The 14,685-nt window shown below is 40.8% G+C and overlaps 1 protein-coding gene across 1 annotated transcript in view; it reads left to right on the top strand.

Annotated features, from left to right (window-relative positions):
* AGBL4 (AGBL carboxypeptidase 4) overlaps positions 1 to 14,685 on the top strand; it is a 922,470-nt gene that overhangs the window by 815,336 nt on the left and 92,449 nt on the right. The window contains exon 10 of the mRNA XM_065655883.1: positions 7,092 to 7,244. Coding sequence (XP_065511955.1) covers positions 7,092 to 7,244 — 153 coding nt within the window. The remainder of the gene's footprint in view (positions 1 to 7,091; positions 7,245 to 14,685) is intronic.

Here is a 14,685-nt window from a genome sequence, read left to right as displayed (position 1 = left end):
TTTCTCCTTTTTCTGTCTTTCTGTAGTAGGGTTCCCTCCCTCTCCCAAAAACCTGTGGATTCTTTTGCCACTATTGTCTCCTCTCTTTTCTGGAAAGCTCTTCCTGTAGAGCCAGTGCTGTTCAGCAGCAGACAGATGAGCAAGGTAGGATTTACAGAGCTTGTTCTGTGGGGCATATGGTGAGGATGTGCAAGTGAGGTCTAAGATGGGCAGATCATGAGATCAGCAAAGTTTCGGGTGAGGTAATGCCCCAAGTCTGGGTTCAATCCCAATGCTTTATTCTAATTATTCAGGCAACTAAAGACTTCAGAGCTCGTGAAGGTCAAACCACATGTTGCTGAGTGCATGTGTATTTTCGCTTCTATATGAGGGAGACAGAGAAAGGATGAGACAGAACAATGACTGTTCTGTTCAGACTCACTCTTCTAGTTTTGGCTTGAGGTCAGGCCCAAAATCCAGACAAGTGTATTTCCTTGTTCTTATTCATTTAGAGTAAAAATTATACAAGGATTGTCCCTGCAGCTGACTGAAAACTCTTGTCTAAACTTGATCTGGGACTTAACATTGTCACTTTGGCCCCTCTCTGATTTAATATGCATTTGAACAGAAGTGGCTTCTTGATAGAGCCCTTCACCTCCAGGTCACCCTTTCAAATCCAATTCAGACCTGTCATGACCAAATGTTACTGCCATCTGATGGCTCTTCTGTGTCCTGTGTGAATTGTTGGCTTCAGTCCAGTAGCTGGTGGACAGGTGCCTGAATTGCAAAAACTGCCAGAGCTGACACTAACTGGACGTCTCTGCAGAGGGGTCAAAGAGTGAATCAGCCTGGCAGATGAATTAATACTTAGCTTGTACGCACTGTGATACTTTATATCTTCAAAGTGCTTTACAAACGTCAGCTAATCCTCAGGAGGTGTTGTTATCTGCACTGGCAGGTGAGAGAAGCAAGTGGATAAAGAACCAGGATCAGAATATGCATGTTGCTGACCTCCCACTCTGAGGCCAAAACTATGAGTTTAGCTCCTTTCAGGGCTGCTGGTGAGGACACCAGAGCATGGTTCAAGCTCACTGAAGGGAGTCTCATGTTCTTCAAGGGATAAAAGCATCCCTTACTTTTAAAGAGAGGCAAGAAAGCAGTGTTGATGGACATGTCATCCTCTTGCTCTATGAATCCATGGAACCAACAGAAGTCTCTTCTCCATCCTCTTTGAGTTACTAATGAGTCATATCAGATTATGCCTGTCATTAAGAGGCATCATTATTTAGATTGAGAACTTGTCATGGAACTGTATCAGTAAATAATTACTTTTGAATGGCAACCGGATTGGAGTGGTTCATTCCACAAGACGACAGCTCTTGGAACGCCAGTGAAATAATCTGTAAAAAAGTGCATGAAAGTTAGTGGTACATCAGTTTGCAAGCTGCTTCTGCAGAATCACCATCAGATTGTGTAAAGGTGTCTACAGGAATAAGGAGAAACTGGATTTTGTTCTTTGAATCAGTGAGAATAAGAGTGGTTCTAAAGTAGCATTTTCCCTTCTCCAGAAGCAAGATGAGCAAACTTTTTAAAAATTTTATTTTAAGGTTTTTAACCTTTAGAAGTTTTTAAAAATAGTAAACCACTTTTCTACTTTTAATTTCTTGTTTAAATAATTGCTGTTGTTGCCATGGTGTTTAGAAAAGTGAATGGAGCAGGTGGTCCATGAGATGATGAATGACAGGAGAAAGATGTTGCCCCTATGGTTACAAAGGGGTAGTGGCACACCTGTGAAATGGTGCCTTTAATAAGGTGTGACTTATATCATCTGCAAAATTGGAGATGACACTGTAGGACTGACTTGTCAGAGGAAAATGGAAGTATTTTATGACTTTTTTTTTTTTTTTGGTGGTGATGGTTTATGCTGGCCCTTTCTAATTTTGGGGAAAAAAATATGGGGAGAATGTAAGATGTAAGAAAAGTGATTTGGGTAAAATTTACCTTACCAGGTATCCAAATCCAGGTATTTCAAGGCAACCTTGAAAATGTGAACCATATCCATATTTCTGGTGTCATCACTGTAGATGTTGCCAAAACAAGTAAGTGTTGAGTATGGTATGTATGTCAAAATGGATATATTTGAGACCTATGGAGAATTTTCTTTTGAGAGATTCTAGACCTGAGGAAATATCAAAGAGCTGGTTTTCTGGGAATGTCTGAATCTTTTCTGAACCAAAAGGGGCAAACTCCTCATGCTGTGCCAACTGCTGTATGTCCATTGGCTTCAAACGGGCTCAGCACTAAGAGTGCAACATCTGCCTGGAGGCTGTTATGTTCTCTCCTGCTAATGACAAGCCAAGGTTTCAGCAGCTTGTATAAAACATTGCAGGGAGTTTATCCCATCCCCTGTATGAAATATTGGAGTGAAGAAGGCTTTTTGGACACTCTCTCTCTAAACCAATTGCTATGCCCAAAAATTAATAAAATCCATATTGAGGTGACAGCTGGTGGACAGAGCTAGCTTCTTCCTGAATCACTTGTCTCTCTAGTGGCTCATGTTCTGGGCTCAATGCACATTTGTCCTTTTATTACAGCATTTATTGATTTTTATTTATTTATTTTTCAAAATCTCTGTTTCCTTAAGAATCGTAATTGCACTGTTCAAAGTCTAACTTGGGTCATATCAGTGCTAGCTATTAACATCAGCCTTTCTTTTTGCTCTTTAATTACTGAACTTCCAAAGGCACTCAGCTAAGGAAATAAAAATGCAGACAAGTGACTATATTTTCTCAAAACTTTACATGGCATCATGAACCAGTTTCCAGTTTCTGTGCTACTTTGACTATTTCATATCTTGACAATGTTATGCGAGCTCTTATTCTTTACCCATGATTTCTCTCATTTTTCCACCTCTCTAATTTATACGTATATTTCTCAAGCTGCCAGAAACTTTACACTGACTCAAGAGAACAGTGGAATGTGTGTGTCACAAAGGCAGCGATTCAAATGAACTTTAGAGCAGAAATTCATTTTCATATTTATTTATTCTGTTTTTACGTAGTAAGTGGCAAGGAGAGGCAAAGACAATTCTTTTCAAGGGAGGAAATGTTAACTTGTTTTCTAGGAAGTTGAGTTCAGTCATTGTCTCTGTCAGTCTAGTGAGTGATTTCTGTTTTGACACACAAAGAAAGACCAAGTCTGCCTTTGTTTTCTCCAACCCCGTAAGCTTGGTCATCCAGGTAATTACAACTTTGCTTAAGAAAAAGAGTGTGAGAGAGAAAATATCTGCTGCTACTTGTAAGCACAAAGAAAAGACACTTGAGGGAATTACGTTGCATGATGATTTTTATAAGGCATCTGAATCATTTTGCATTCCACCTCTGAAGCAGAAAATGATGAGTTTAATATCATATTGTAGGATATAACTTGTATGTCTCTCAGAAGGCAACTATGGCACCCAGAGATGTTTGAGCCTGGTTATTCATTATTTTCTGCTTAAAGGCTGAACCAAATGCGACTGAGACTTTGAGCCTCCTCTAAATTTATTCTCATTTTTACTTGTAGATGCTATTGTATTAGAAGCCATAACCAGGGTAGATTCTGCTGGGTAGATACTGACAGATACCCCTGTGGTTTAATAGCAGATAGGATTGGTTTATGTTTTAAGTGTGTTTGTGTGCACTCATGTAAATGCACACATGTATTTATTAACTTCATTCTCCCATTAAAATTCTCCTGATCTCAAAGACAAAAAATTCAGAACATTGGTTCTCTGCTGATTTTTCTGAAATTCCCATCAGCAGGTGACATTATATATTTAATAAAATGTTAATTCTGTGATCCTGCCTAAATTGCAGGAGATCAGTAATTATGTCAAAACCTTCCAGAGAACCTTAATTGAAATATGAAACTTTATTCCCTAACTCAAATTTGCAGTGTACCAGTGGGTGAAACAGTTCCCGCCCATAAAGGAGTTAAGAATGTGTATGACTCTAAAGATAAGAAATGCCATTATTGTTCTGGAACTTATCTTAATTCTTTTGCACAATTTGTTTGCAAACAAATTCTCTACTATTTGGGGAATGAGGTGGCAAACTTTGAGTTTACTGTCCCAGTGACTGGGCTGTTATTCTCGATTTTAAGGCCACAATATCTTTGTGTCTGTGAATAAAGAGAATATTTCCATTAGGAACTTATGTTATTAACAGTGCACCGAATTATTTTATTCTGTAATGGAGAATGCTCATAATGTTTCTCCTTGATAAAATAATGAATGTAATGGGAAGAAAAGAAATGTGAAACACTGAAATACTGTTCTGCTGACATACAGCAGTGGCTGGGAGTAGTACATCTAACTGGCAATTAATCTAGCAATGTTTAACAACTTACTGAATAGGATGGACAGTTGCAAATTTGAACTTTATTTAGCAGTCAGGAATTTGTGAAACAGAGGAGTTTTTGTTCAGTAGGAGGGTAAGGAGCAAAAACCAGAAAAAAACAGTTCAATAGTTATTGTGGGCTGACTTAGGAAATGACTTTTGAAATACATTGTAATGAATGACTGGATTCATGTTTTTAAACACTTGTCTGGGTGATGAGCTATCTGTTGAATGTCATGGTTTCCAAATAAGTGATCTGGAAGCTTAATCTTTAGCTGAAGGTGATATCTATCAAGGACACTGTTCCCTCACAAATAACTATTGTAACCAGACTATTTGAAAACAGTTTTGATGATCAAGAAAGATCTTCAAAGAAATTTCAGCACCCCAAGGGATTCTCTAAAGTTCCTTGGAACAATTTTTTAAGAAGCTGTTTTAGCAAGAATCCTAGGAGAGTTTAGAAAACATTCCCTAGTGATGCTGTGTTAGACTGGATGACTTGATCAATTGAATGTTAAGCTGAGGCTCAGGTCACCCATGTTCTGCAGCTGAATTTCTTGCTGGACAGCCTATGGAAAGTTATCTTAGTAATCTGTCCCTGTGTGTAGACACCTTCTTTCGGAAACAAATAAGTATAGTATGACACAGCACAAATAATACAGCTTATGCCAGCATCTTTATTTGTGTTGTTTAAGATACAAATGATACTAGTCTGTTGTTATATATCTCACTGTGCCTTTCAGCATGGTAAATGTGTCCCTATAAAGAATTCTCTCTAGTTGTTTTAAAATAAGTATGACTTAGGGCACTGACTTCTATGTGAAGGACATTCATGCTTTGCAAATATCCCATTTAACTAGATTATCTCCTCACTTCATCATCAAATCACTGTTTTGAGACTCTACAACATGTTCTGTTTTATGGTGATATGCCAGTGTGCATCTGATCTCATCAAATTCCGTTTCTGATGGGAAAATTATCTTATGAAAAATAATATTACTCGATCTCGGTTTTAATTTCTGTATGCTCAGAGAGGGAGAAAATCCTATGTGGTGCTTCGTCCTGTCAATGCTAATCTTTGTCCTCAGTGCTATATCTCCAAATAGCAGATGTGTGCTTTATTGCAGTATTGGTCTTCTACAGCACCGCATAATGTTTTGGCAGGAGCAAACAATTTATTGTATTAGAGCCAAACACAATCAAATGTTCCTTTTCCTATGAAGCATGGTCAGATATTGATATTGCATTAGCTAACATTTTAACATAGGAGAGGCTTAATAAGATACAGTATTACTCTCTCTAGGCTGTTTAATTAAACTAAACAGTCACTGTGTATTGTACATTGGTTTTCTGCCAAGGGAAAGTAAATCTGTATCATATTAGTTTCACATACCGAATGATATTGTCCCCATACGAGAGTCTCTAGAAGAGCTGACACTGCTGTCACGTGAACTGCATAGTACAAGCTGTGTTTGTATTACATTGGACTGTCTTGTAGCTCAGTATTCTCCAGTAGCCTAAGCAAGCTTTGTGGGCAGATGAGAGATATGGCCGGATAGCTACATGTTGTATTTTACTGGCCAGGGTCCCTATTTGCCACTGAGGGGTACAGAGCTAAGCATTGTAACTCCTGTCCTGCTGACAGAGCTCTTCCCCGTTCCCTGTGGAGTCAAGGAGATGTTGAACTGGAACCCTCTGATCACCAGTAAGGTTCTTACTGGCCCCACGGTGGCCAGCAGACAGAGATGGGTTTGTCACTGTCTAGTCACGGAGCACCATTTGTTGAGGACCAAAAGTTGCAAGAGTTTGGGGAAACTCTGGGTAATCCAGTGGCATATGCTCTGGTAGCACTTTTTAGTACTGTATGTTGCCCTCTCACAGCTATCATGGTACTGCACATGGTGATCAAGGTGAACATTGACTCTTTGGCACTGATGGCAGGGGAAGTAGTGTCACTTATTTATGATGTGAGGAAAACAATGTGTCCCTGAACTAGAGACCAGCAGCGTTTTCATACTGAGCCTTCTGACACTGAATTGCCGGTCCAGGAGGGGTACGAGGAGAGCAGGCTCTTCTGTGTTAGGGGGTCCTGGTGTTTTCTTTTGAAAGCAAGAGTTGATGCAGAATCACATGGGAAGCTGCAAGTGCAGAGGCATTCAGGGTGCTTACTTTCGGGAGCTATCCTGTTGAATCACTACTACAAAGCAGAGTAAGACAAAAACATTTGTGATATTTCTCCTTCCAAATGGAAATAAACTGCACAGGAAATACTGAAGTCTTTTTTACACAATTTTGAGCCTATCTTGCCAGGCAGAATGATACATCCACTTATTGTGATGCAGAATTGTGCAGAGATGGCAAAGTTTGCCCAAACCATCATGGTCTAGAACTGGAAGGTGCATATTTTTACCAGTGGCACTAAGCTCTGTATCAAAGCAAAGGATAATGCTTTGGCTCTGTTTTGCACAGTGTCCTGTGCTGCATAAATATTCCAGCCTTCTCAGAAAAGAAATGTCTGTCATGCTTCTGCGTTGCATCTCACATGCACTCACAAAGAGGCACGAAAGGTTGGATGCACCAGAGCAATGTTTGTAGCATGGCTCTCCCACGCTGGCACCATGGTTAGATTCAAGGATGGCAGTACGGGATTTATGGGAGGCTTCACCTACATAACACAGTTATGATTTATCTCATGCTGAATGTTTTGTTGTTGTTGCTGTTTTCCCTCAACAGAAGATTAACTTGGAGTTCTATATTGATATCCATGCCCACTCCACCATGATGAATGGCTTCATGTATGGGAACATCTTTGAAGATGAGGAAAGATTTCAGCGACAGGCTGTTTTTCCCAAGCTACTCTGTCAGAATGCTGAAGACTTCTCTTATGTAAGCAATGTTTCTCTTAAGTAATTTTTTCCTAATTTATTTTTAATGATAAATCTCTGGCTTAATCAGATTGTGTGAATTTTATTTTAATATGAATAGAGGGCTACTTAAAATTTTTGTCATTATTAACTATCATCTTCCCTCTTATACTTATCTTATCCAAAAGTGGTAAGGTGTGATCTCATGTATTGTCATTAGATACATAAACAGAAGCAGGTTTTTCATCTTCCGTATTATAACCTTTGGTTCTGAATTATTGAAACAGTTTTTATCACAAGATCTTTTGTCTTTTGATCACTGGGTCAGCTTTATTATTTCATTGTTTATATTACATTATGTTGGCAATTTTTTTTACTTGTACACTTTAATAATATAATAGTAAATAGAAGTAAAAATAATAAACTTGAAATAAAAGGTTAGATAATGTTCTGTTGAAAGTTGTGACAAGGGCAATGTATGCTTTTGAAATTTTTTTATATTACCATGGAAAACTGTTCTGCAAGAAAATCTGCAATTATTAAATACATGTCTAGTTACTTGGAAGAAAGTATGTGTGTAGGTATCTTTGGATATTGGAAATGAATGGTAAACTCCTGTAAATGAGTTAGAAAGGAGCATATGTTTCAGAGCAAGTTTCAAATCAAGTAGAACAGATCCTTAGCACACATTGGTTGCAGTAGCTCTGCAGAACTCAGTAGATTTAAGACTCTGGTCCAGTGTGTTGCAACTTTGTGTGCAAGTACAACATCCTGGCCATTTCTGTAGCCTCTTTTGTGCACCTGTTCTCCTTGAAAGCTGTGCAAGCAGAACATACAACGTTTGAGCCTGCCTGTAACTGCTTGCTTGCTTCTCTTGGCCCACCTTACATAACTGTGGAGCTGCCAATGAAGCTACTTCTGTACAGCTATTCCTTGCTCTGGTTCAATCTGTGCACTCCAGGTTTGCTTAAGTGGACAGCTGTTCAAGTAAGAGGTGTTCCGTGCCCCATTGTGCTTTGACTGGGATAAGGAATATTCAGAAATGCATCTTAGCCAAGGCAGCGGGAACTTCCAGACATGAGCTGTGTGGAGGGAAGGCAGTGGATCACATTTGGCATCTATATAATAGGAACAGGCTCAATCAAAAACAACTTTGGAATCCTGAACCAAGCAGAGAAGAACAGAAGAACCTACTGTTTGGGCCCTGATTTTACATCTCTTATGTTCCTCATCCTCTTTGATACCTACCATATATTTTCCCAGTCTCTTCTGTCCCCTTTTTACTTATACTTCATCATCTGGGTACTGAGAGATAAACCTGGGTGTCCTCTCAAAGACAGGGACAGCTGGGGCACAGTGCCTGCCTCCTGTGGTGCCATCCCAACCAGCTTGTGGCAGAGATGGTGGGTGGAAGAACATAGGGACCCTGCAGCATTCCATGTGTTTAGCTCTAAAGAAACAAAATCTAAAATCAGATACAAAAGCTGTGTATGCATGAGCCTGCAGGGCAAAAGGATCTGTAATTGGAAAAAGGCCATTTTCATGATAGCAAGAATGCTAGACTAAAGCTTTCTCATCAAGATGCATTAGACAGGTTTTTTTTGTCGTGTGCTTGTGCATATAGCACTGTGGAGTTTGAGTGGGAAGTGAGTATAGAAAAGCAGTTGCTGCCACTGTTTTCTTGACAGATCTGTTCTAGCAAAAGGAAGGAGTAATTGACACCTCCTGATCCCTGTTTCTCTATTCTGTGGTAGTTTGTTTCATGCAAGAGCGGGAAAAAGTCTGGATCTATGGCTAAGGACTTTTCTAAGGCTAGGCAGAAGATATCCTTTCCTCTGTCTTTTCATTTGCCAGGAGGGAGGCCTCTGGTTGACCAAACATTTCCCTTTTCTTCTTAGGATCAGCAGTGGCAGGTGGTGATGCCTAGAGTGTGTATGGCTGCTGTTGCTTCCTCTGTTGCCTCATAGTGTTCCTTAACCATGTCAGTATTGTTTAACCATTTGTCTGTATGTTTTGGGGGCTTGGGGGGTTGCTGCAGGGTGAAGCTTTCTGCAGTCAACCACTGCAAGGGCTTCTCAGAAAACTATCCACAGTGCAGAAGATCAAATCCATAATAAAAGAGGAGGGACAGCAGCTGCATCTGTTCCCAGCTGTTCGGAGCCTAGGGAAGAGGTACTTGGGTTCAAGGAACAGCCGGTTCTTGTCCAAGAAGACCTCAATGATTGAGTTTCTTACCCGCACCCAGTCGTTTCAAAAACACATTATAGATAAAGGGCTGTTCACAGATCATAGCAATGAAAACCTGCAATTGATAGGAGTTAAGAAATTTTGTGCTCAAATGTGGGATTCCTCTCTGCTACTGTGGGAGATTAAGTGTTCTTCTTAGTGCAAGCCTCGGTTGACAAAGGGAAAATCTTTGAGAAAATGGTGTAGGTAATAGAAGCCAATAGCTAAATAAACAGCGCAGTCTCTCCCCTTTGACTCTCAATCTCCTTTCTGTAGAAGCTGGCAAGCGGGTGTATATGTTGGTATCCAGTGCACCACAGTTTGACCTCGGTGCTGCTGGTGCTCAGTACATTGGGCTTTCAACTCGCATCCTACTGGTCTCTTGAGACCGGAAGCTTTTCCCTTGACATGTACGCAAGCCATTCTTCTCAGGGCAGCTGAGGGCGTAGAAGTACTGGAAAAGGAGACAGTCACAAAGTGTCCAACATGTGTGAAGCACGAGGAGTGAATATTACTGCTATCTGCAGGTGGGAAAGTCTCTGTTCTCTTGTTTTCAGCTCCAGCCATGTGGGTTATATGACTGGTTGGAAATATAAGGGGTGAAGTTTACTGCTCAAAAGGAATCTTGAGTTTCCTGCATTTAAAAAGAAGAGGGAAAAGTGTTTAAGATTAAAAATAGTGAATGTAAATATGCCCTATTGACTGCTCAAAGGGAAGGGGGGAAGTGCATCGTTAACATTACCAGGCCGGTGTTTTAAAGTGTGGGAATGGACCACTGTTGTTACTAATTAATTTTCCAAAGCTTCAGGAGGTCTCATTTACATTGTATGCTGCTGCGGCCATTTGTTGGGATTATAATACTTCAACAGCAGCACTTCAAGTGAAAACTGGCGGCTGCATGAAGTGTTGTCCATAATTGACTAGCTCCATGTCTTCACACAGCACAGAGACAATGTTCCATTATGTTATCCATTGACAGTATCATTGAAAAGATTACTCTCCTTAAAGCATCTGTCAACCTTGATTGATTTACAAGGGACAAAGAACTGAAAAGGTTTGAAGTGCGGGTACAATTTTTGCCACCGTTTAGCATACATAATGGTTCTCCTTTGATGTCAAAAGCTCATCTTCTATTAATAATGCAGAGGGCTTTTGAATGCAGGCTACTTGTATGGAGTTCCACACTAATAACCTACTTGCTGTGAAATGGGATTCACTTTGGAGAAGCAGTCATTTGTCTGGGTTTTACATGTTCAGAATGAATCCCGACTCAAAGGGATTTCTTTCAGTGCTCTGCATGATTGCAGCTGAGCCCGGCACGGGTTAGGGAAAGCAGGCAAATCCTAGCCTGCTCCTCCAGCCGAGAATCTGGCAGAAATCACGCAGCCAGATGCAAAGGAGCATGAACAACAAGCCTAAGATGATGCGATCAAATGCCTTGTGCCGTTTTGTCTGGCAACCTTCTATTAATACACTTTAGAGTGCATTTCATGCCTGGACTGCTTTCTTCACCTGTCATTTCCAATAGGCCTTTTTATTTAAATGACAACATCCAAGGGAGATTGGTGATTAGAGTAGGGGATGGACAGGGGATTTGTGCCTGCATGCCTGTTGGAGGACCAAAGGAGAGTCCCCCAATGTCTCTGTACTCTATCTGTTGAGCAGAACACTTAACCTCACAGTACTCTGGAAGGCTCACTGTGGTTTGAGGTAAAATTTGTGAAAGGGACCAGAAATTCTTCTTTTGTACGTGACTTCAGGAACAGAGACCTGCCTTTGGTTCAGCTGCCAGCGTGTGGAGAGGAAAGTGAAAGAAGAGCTAGGAAGGTTTGCTCTCAAATAGATACATGAGACATTCTTGGGCAGCTGTCTGGGGGAAAAGGACAAATTCTGTAAGGCAAACATTTTATATTTCCAAGGTTTAAGAAGGATATTTTTAAACATTAGGGAGTAAATATAATCTGTATGAAAGCTCTAACAGTGAGAGCTGACAAGCTCTTTTGAAAGGCTGACTCATTGGGTTTTAGGAGCAGCTGTTGACACCACGTCTGAGTGCATTACACATCAGCCATGGCTAGGAGTTATTGCAGTATTTGGAGAGGTGTTCTTCATTTGACCTTTCTTGTTCTGGAGAGTGGATTAGTCATAATGACCAGACACAAGCACTTGAGCATTTCAAGAACCTGCTAGTCTTAGGGGTGGCTAATTTTGACCTTTGTGACAGTATGAGAGGAGACCATCTGTTCTCTCTGGTTCATTTAAAAGAAACAACTGCAACCATTCTTGGATGGCTTTATCACTTCGTAAAGCTTGCTTTTCCTTGCAGTTAAAGGAAAAAGACTGGCCATAAGTACTTGGCTTAATCTTGGGGTTTTTGTTTGTTTATTTTTTTCTTTGGACTCCAAACTGATTGTACTTGCAATACCTTTGAGTTCTGATTTTGTTTTCTTGTATTTAACCTCTCAGCAGGGCACCTCCCTTAGACATACCATTTGGTATCCTTTATGTGCTGTGGTTAGCCAAAGACCCTGATAAAAACTTGGAGTCCTGTTACATTGGGCACTGGATAAGTACTGAGAAAGTCCACAAGCCCAAGAGCTTCCAGGCATGATGGGAAAGAGACAGAGTGGTTGGGAAGTGACTTGCTTGAGGAAATTGGAGAATAAAACCCAGGTCTTCAAAGTGCTTGTCTGGTTTCTTTGACAGCAGATCTCCATGTTTTATACCACACTGTGCAGTCAATGGTGAAGTCTCTGAACAACAACCCACCCAGTTTCCCTTAGGGAAACATGTTGTTAACCCCAGTGCCATAATAACTCTGTGACCTAAACCATATTTTTGAGACTATCATTGTTTCAGCAATAGGAGAAAATTCAGATATGGAATTATTTGGCTTAATTCTTTTTGTTGTGGGGTTTTTTTCTTTGTTTTATTTTGGCTTTTTTTTTTTTTTTTTTTAGTCTTCATGTCTAAAATTGAGCAACCAAGGAAAATATTTTAATCTATCTATACTTTCTATTGTCTCCCTTTTATCCACATACTCCAGGTCTGTTCTCATTTCCATAGCACCCCCCTCATCCATCCATCCATCCATCCATGCTTTCTTAAGGAAGATGTGTTCCTTCCAGAAAACCTCTTCTCATCTACCCATGGCAGCCTTGCTGGGCCATTATCCTTACCCTGGCTGGAGATCTCCCTCTTAGTCTTGTGATCCCCACTACTAATCCCAGTGTGTTTTGGGCCGTGTCTGAAGTAAGTGCTGGCACAAGTGCCTGAGAGAGTAAGAACAGCTCATGAACATGGAATGAACAAATCCCAATAATCTGTTCTGAAATAAAGAAGAACCAGTTTGTGTTGCATGTGGCTGGGCAGGGAGGGAGAAGCAGCAACAAGCAAGTTACTCAGACCTAGAACTCATCCCGAAGTAAAATCCATACTCACTTGCACCACCATCTTCTAAGTGCCTCTCTGCTGTTTTGCCTTTGTCCCAGAAAGGCAAAAGCTGTTGCGTTCAGGTAGGTTTTGTTAACATCGTGCAAGCTTAACAGATCTACTCAGAAATCTCTTAAAACCTGAGCACAATAAATGATCCTACCTTCTTTTTTGTTGTCTTGTACCAGGGCATTTCCAGGAAGACAAATACAGCTATTATATGCTTTAGCACCCCTCTGGGACACGTTTCTGCTCACTGCTTCAGACATGTTGCTCCATAAATTTATTTATTTATTTTTCCTGGAGGCTGCATGAGGGGAGAGATGAAATGTGTTTCCGGTGGCACAGGGAACAGATTGTGAAGCCTGTGCTTCTAAGCATTGGAGGTTTCGGTCTCACCAAGAGCTCTGCCCTCTGGAGAGCTGCAGCTAAATGAAACTGCTCCATTACGTTGTGCTGAACCAGTCCACCCCTCTTTTTATACAGACCGTCGAATTAATTTGTATTGAAAAGAGAAGGAAAAGGAGGGGGGAAGTGTTTGAGTAAATGGATTTTCTTTCAGTACCTTCTTGCTGTGTCGTTCATACATATAGGAGTTGACAGCCCCTTCTCCACCTCCACACAGGTAGAAATTTTGAATATCCACAGAAAAACCAAGTTTTTATAGCAATTTTATGGTATATTTTCAAAGACCGTCATTACTCTCACCTAATGTCAACAAATTGGAAGCAGGTGACAGCCTCCCAGAGTAGCACAAATGAAAGGAGCTCCTTTACATTCAAATGCAAGTTACCTCTCCTGCAGAGCCTGCAGATTTTGCTTGGCTGGGACAAACTGTGCTGTGAAGGAGAGGTAGGAAGCTGGTTATGAACTGGACACCCATCCCCCTCTCAAGATCTCCCTCTGGGTATTACCACTTTTAACTATGTGATATTTTAACATATGTAGAATGTAAGTCTGGTTCAGAGAACTGTTCCGGAGCACTGAAAGAGCCCAGGAGGAGTTTGAGCACTGGGCTGTACTGGAATGCTCTGGAAGCAGCGTACAGCATGCTGCCTCTCCTTAGGAGTGGTTGTGATCTCCTGATTTAGACCTACGAGTGAGCAGAACATCTCTTTGCCACAGAGAAAACCACTTTCTCTGCAGACTATTCAAAGCAACTGTATGCATGAGGGTTGCATTTCCCTTTCTGCTTCTCATTGTCCTAAGTTTCTGTCATTTGTATAAATGATTATGCAAGAACTCCCAGGAGACCGCACACACAGTCATAAAACTATTGTAAAGAGAAGAATTGCAGTCTATTGCTAGAGGCTATTTTACTGTATATTTTGAGGAAATGTCTCGTTTTCTACTGACAAATAGGGAAACTGAGAACTCCAGAGACACGAGTTATTTTCTAAACGGTGTGATTATTCTGTAGAGTTTACGCTAGGAAATGCCAGCTTTGGCATCCTTGGGGAAGGATGTGCTCTTAGAAGCAGAGGTTGCTATTAGTAAAAAAAGGGGGTGGGGGGGAAAGCAGATATTTTCTTCATTTTTACCCTGAAGAATTTGCAGATCCAACTCTCCCAACCTTTCTTCACAGGAGAGGTGCTCCAGCCCTCTGATCATCTTTGTGGTCCTCCTCTGGACTCCCTCCAACAGGTCCATGTCCTTCTTCATTTTTGGGGTGGCAGAACTTAGTGGCAAGATGAGCTCCAGCTGAGGTTTGCCTAGAAGATGGGGTGAAATCTGCCTCCTTATCTTGCCTTTTCTGAGTAGGTTGTGATGAGCGGCTCAACTCTGCCAGGGAGCCCTTGGCTGAC

Source organism: Caloenas nicobarica, chromosome Z (assembly GCF_036013445.1).
Source record: "Caloenas nicobarica isolate bCalNic1 chromosome Z, bCalNic1.hap1, whole genome shotgun sequence".
NCBI lineage: Eukaryota > Metazoa > Chordata > Aves > Columbiformes > Columbidae > Caloenas > Caloenas nicobarica.
Note: the sequence above shows the minus strand (reverse complement) of the source record. Positions and strands in the feature narration are given on the sequence as shown.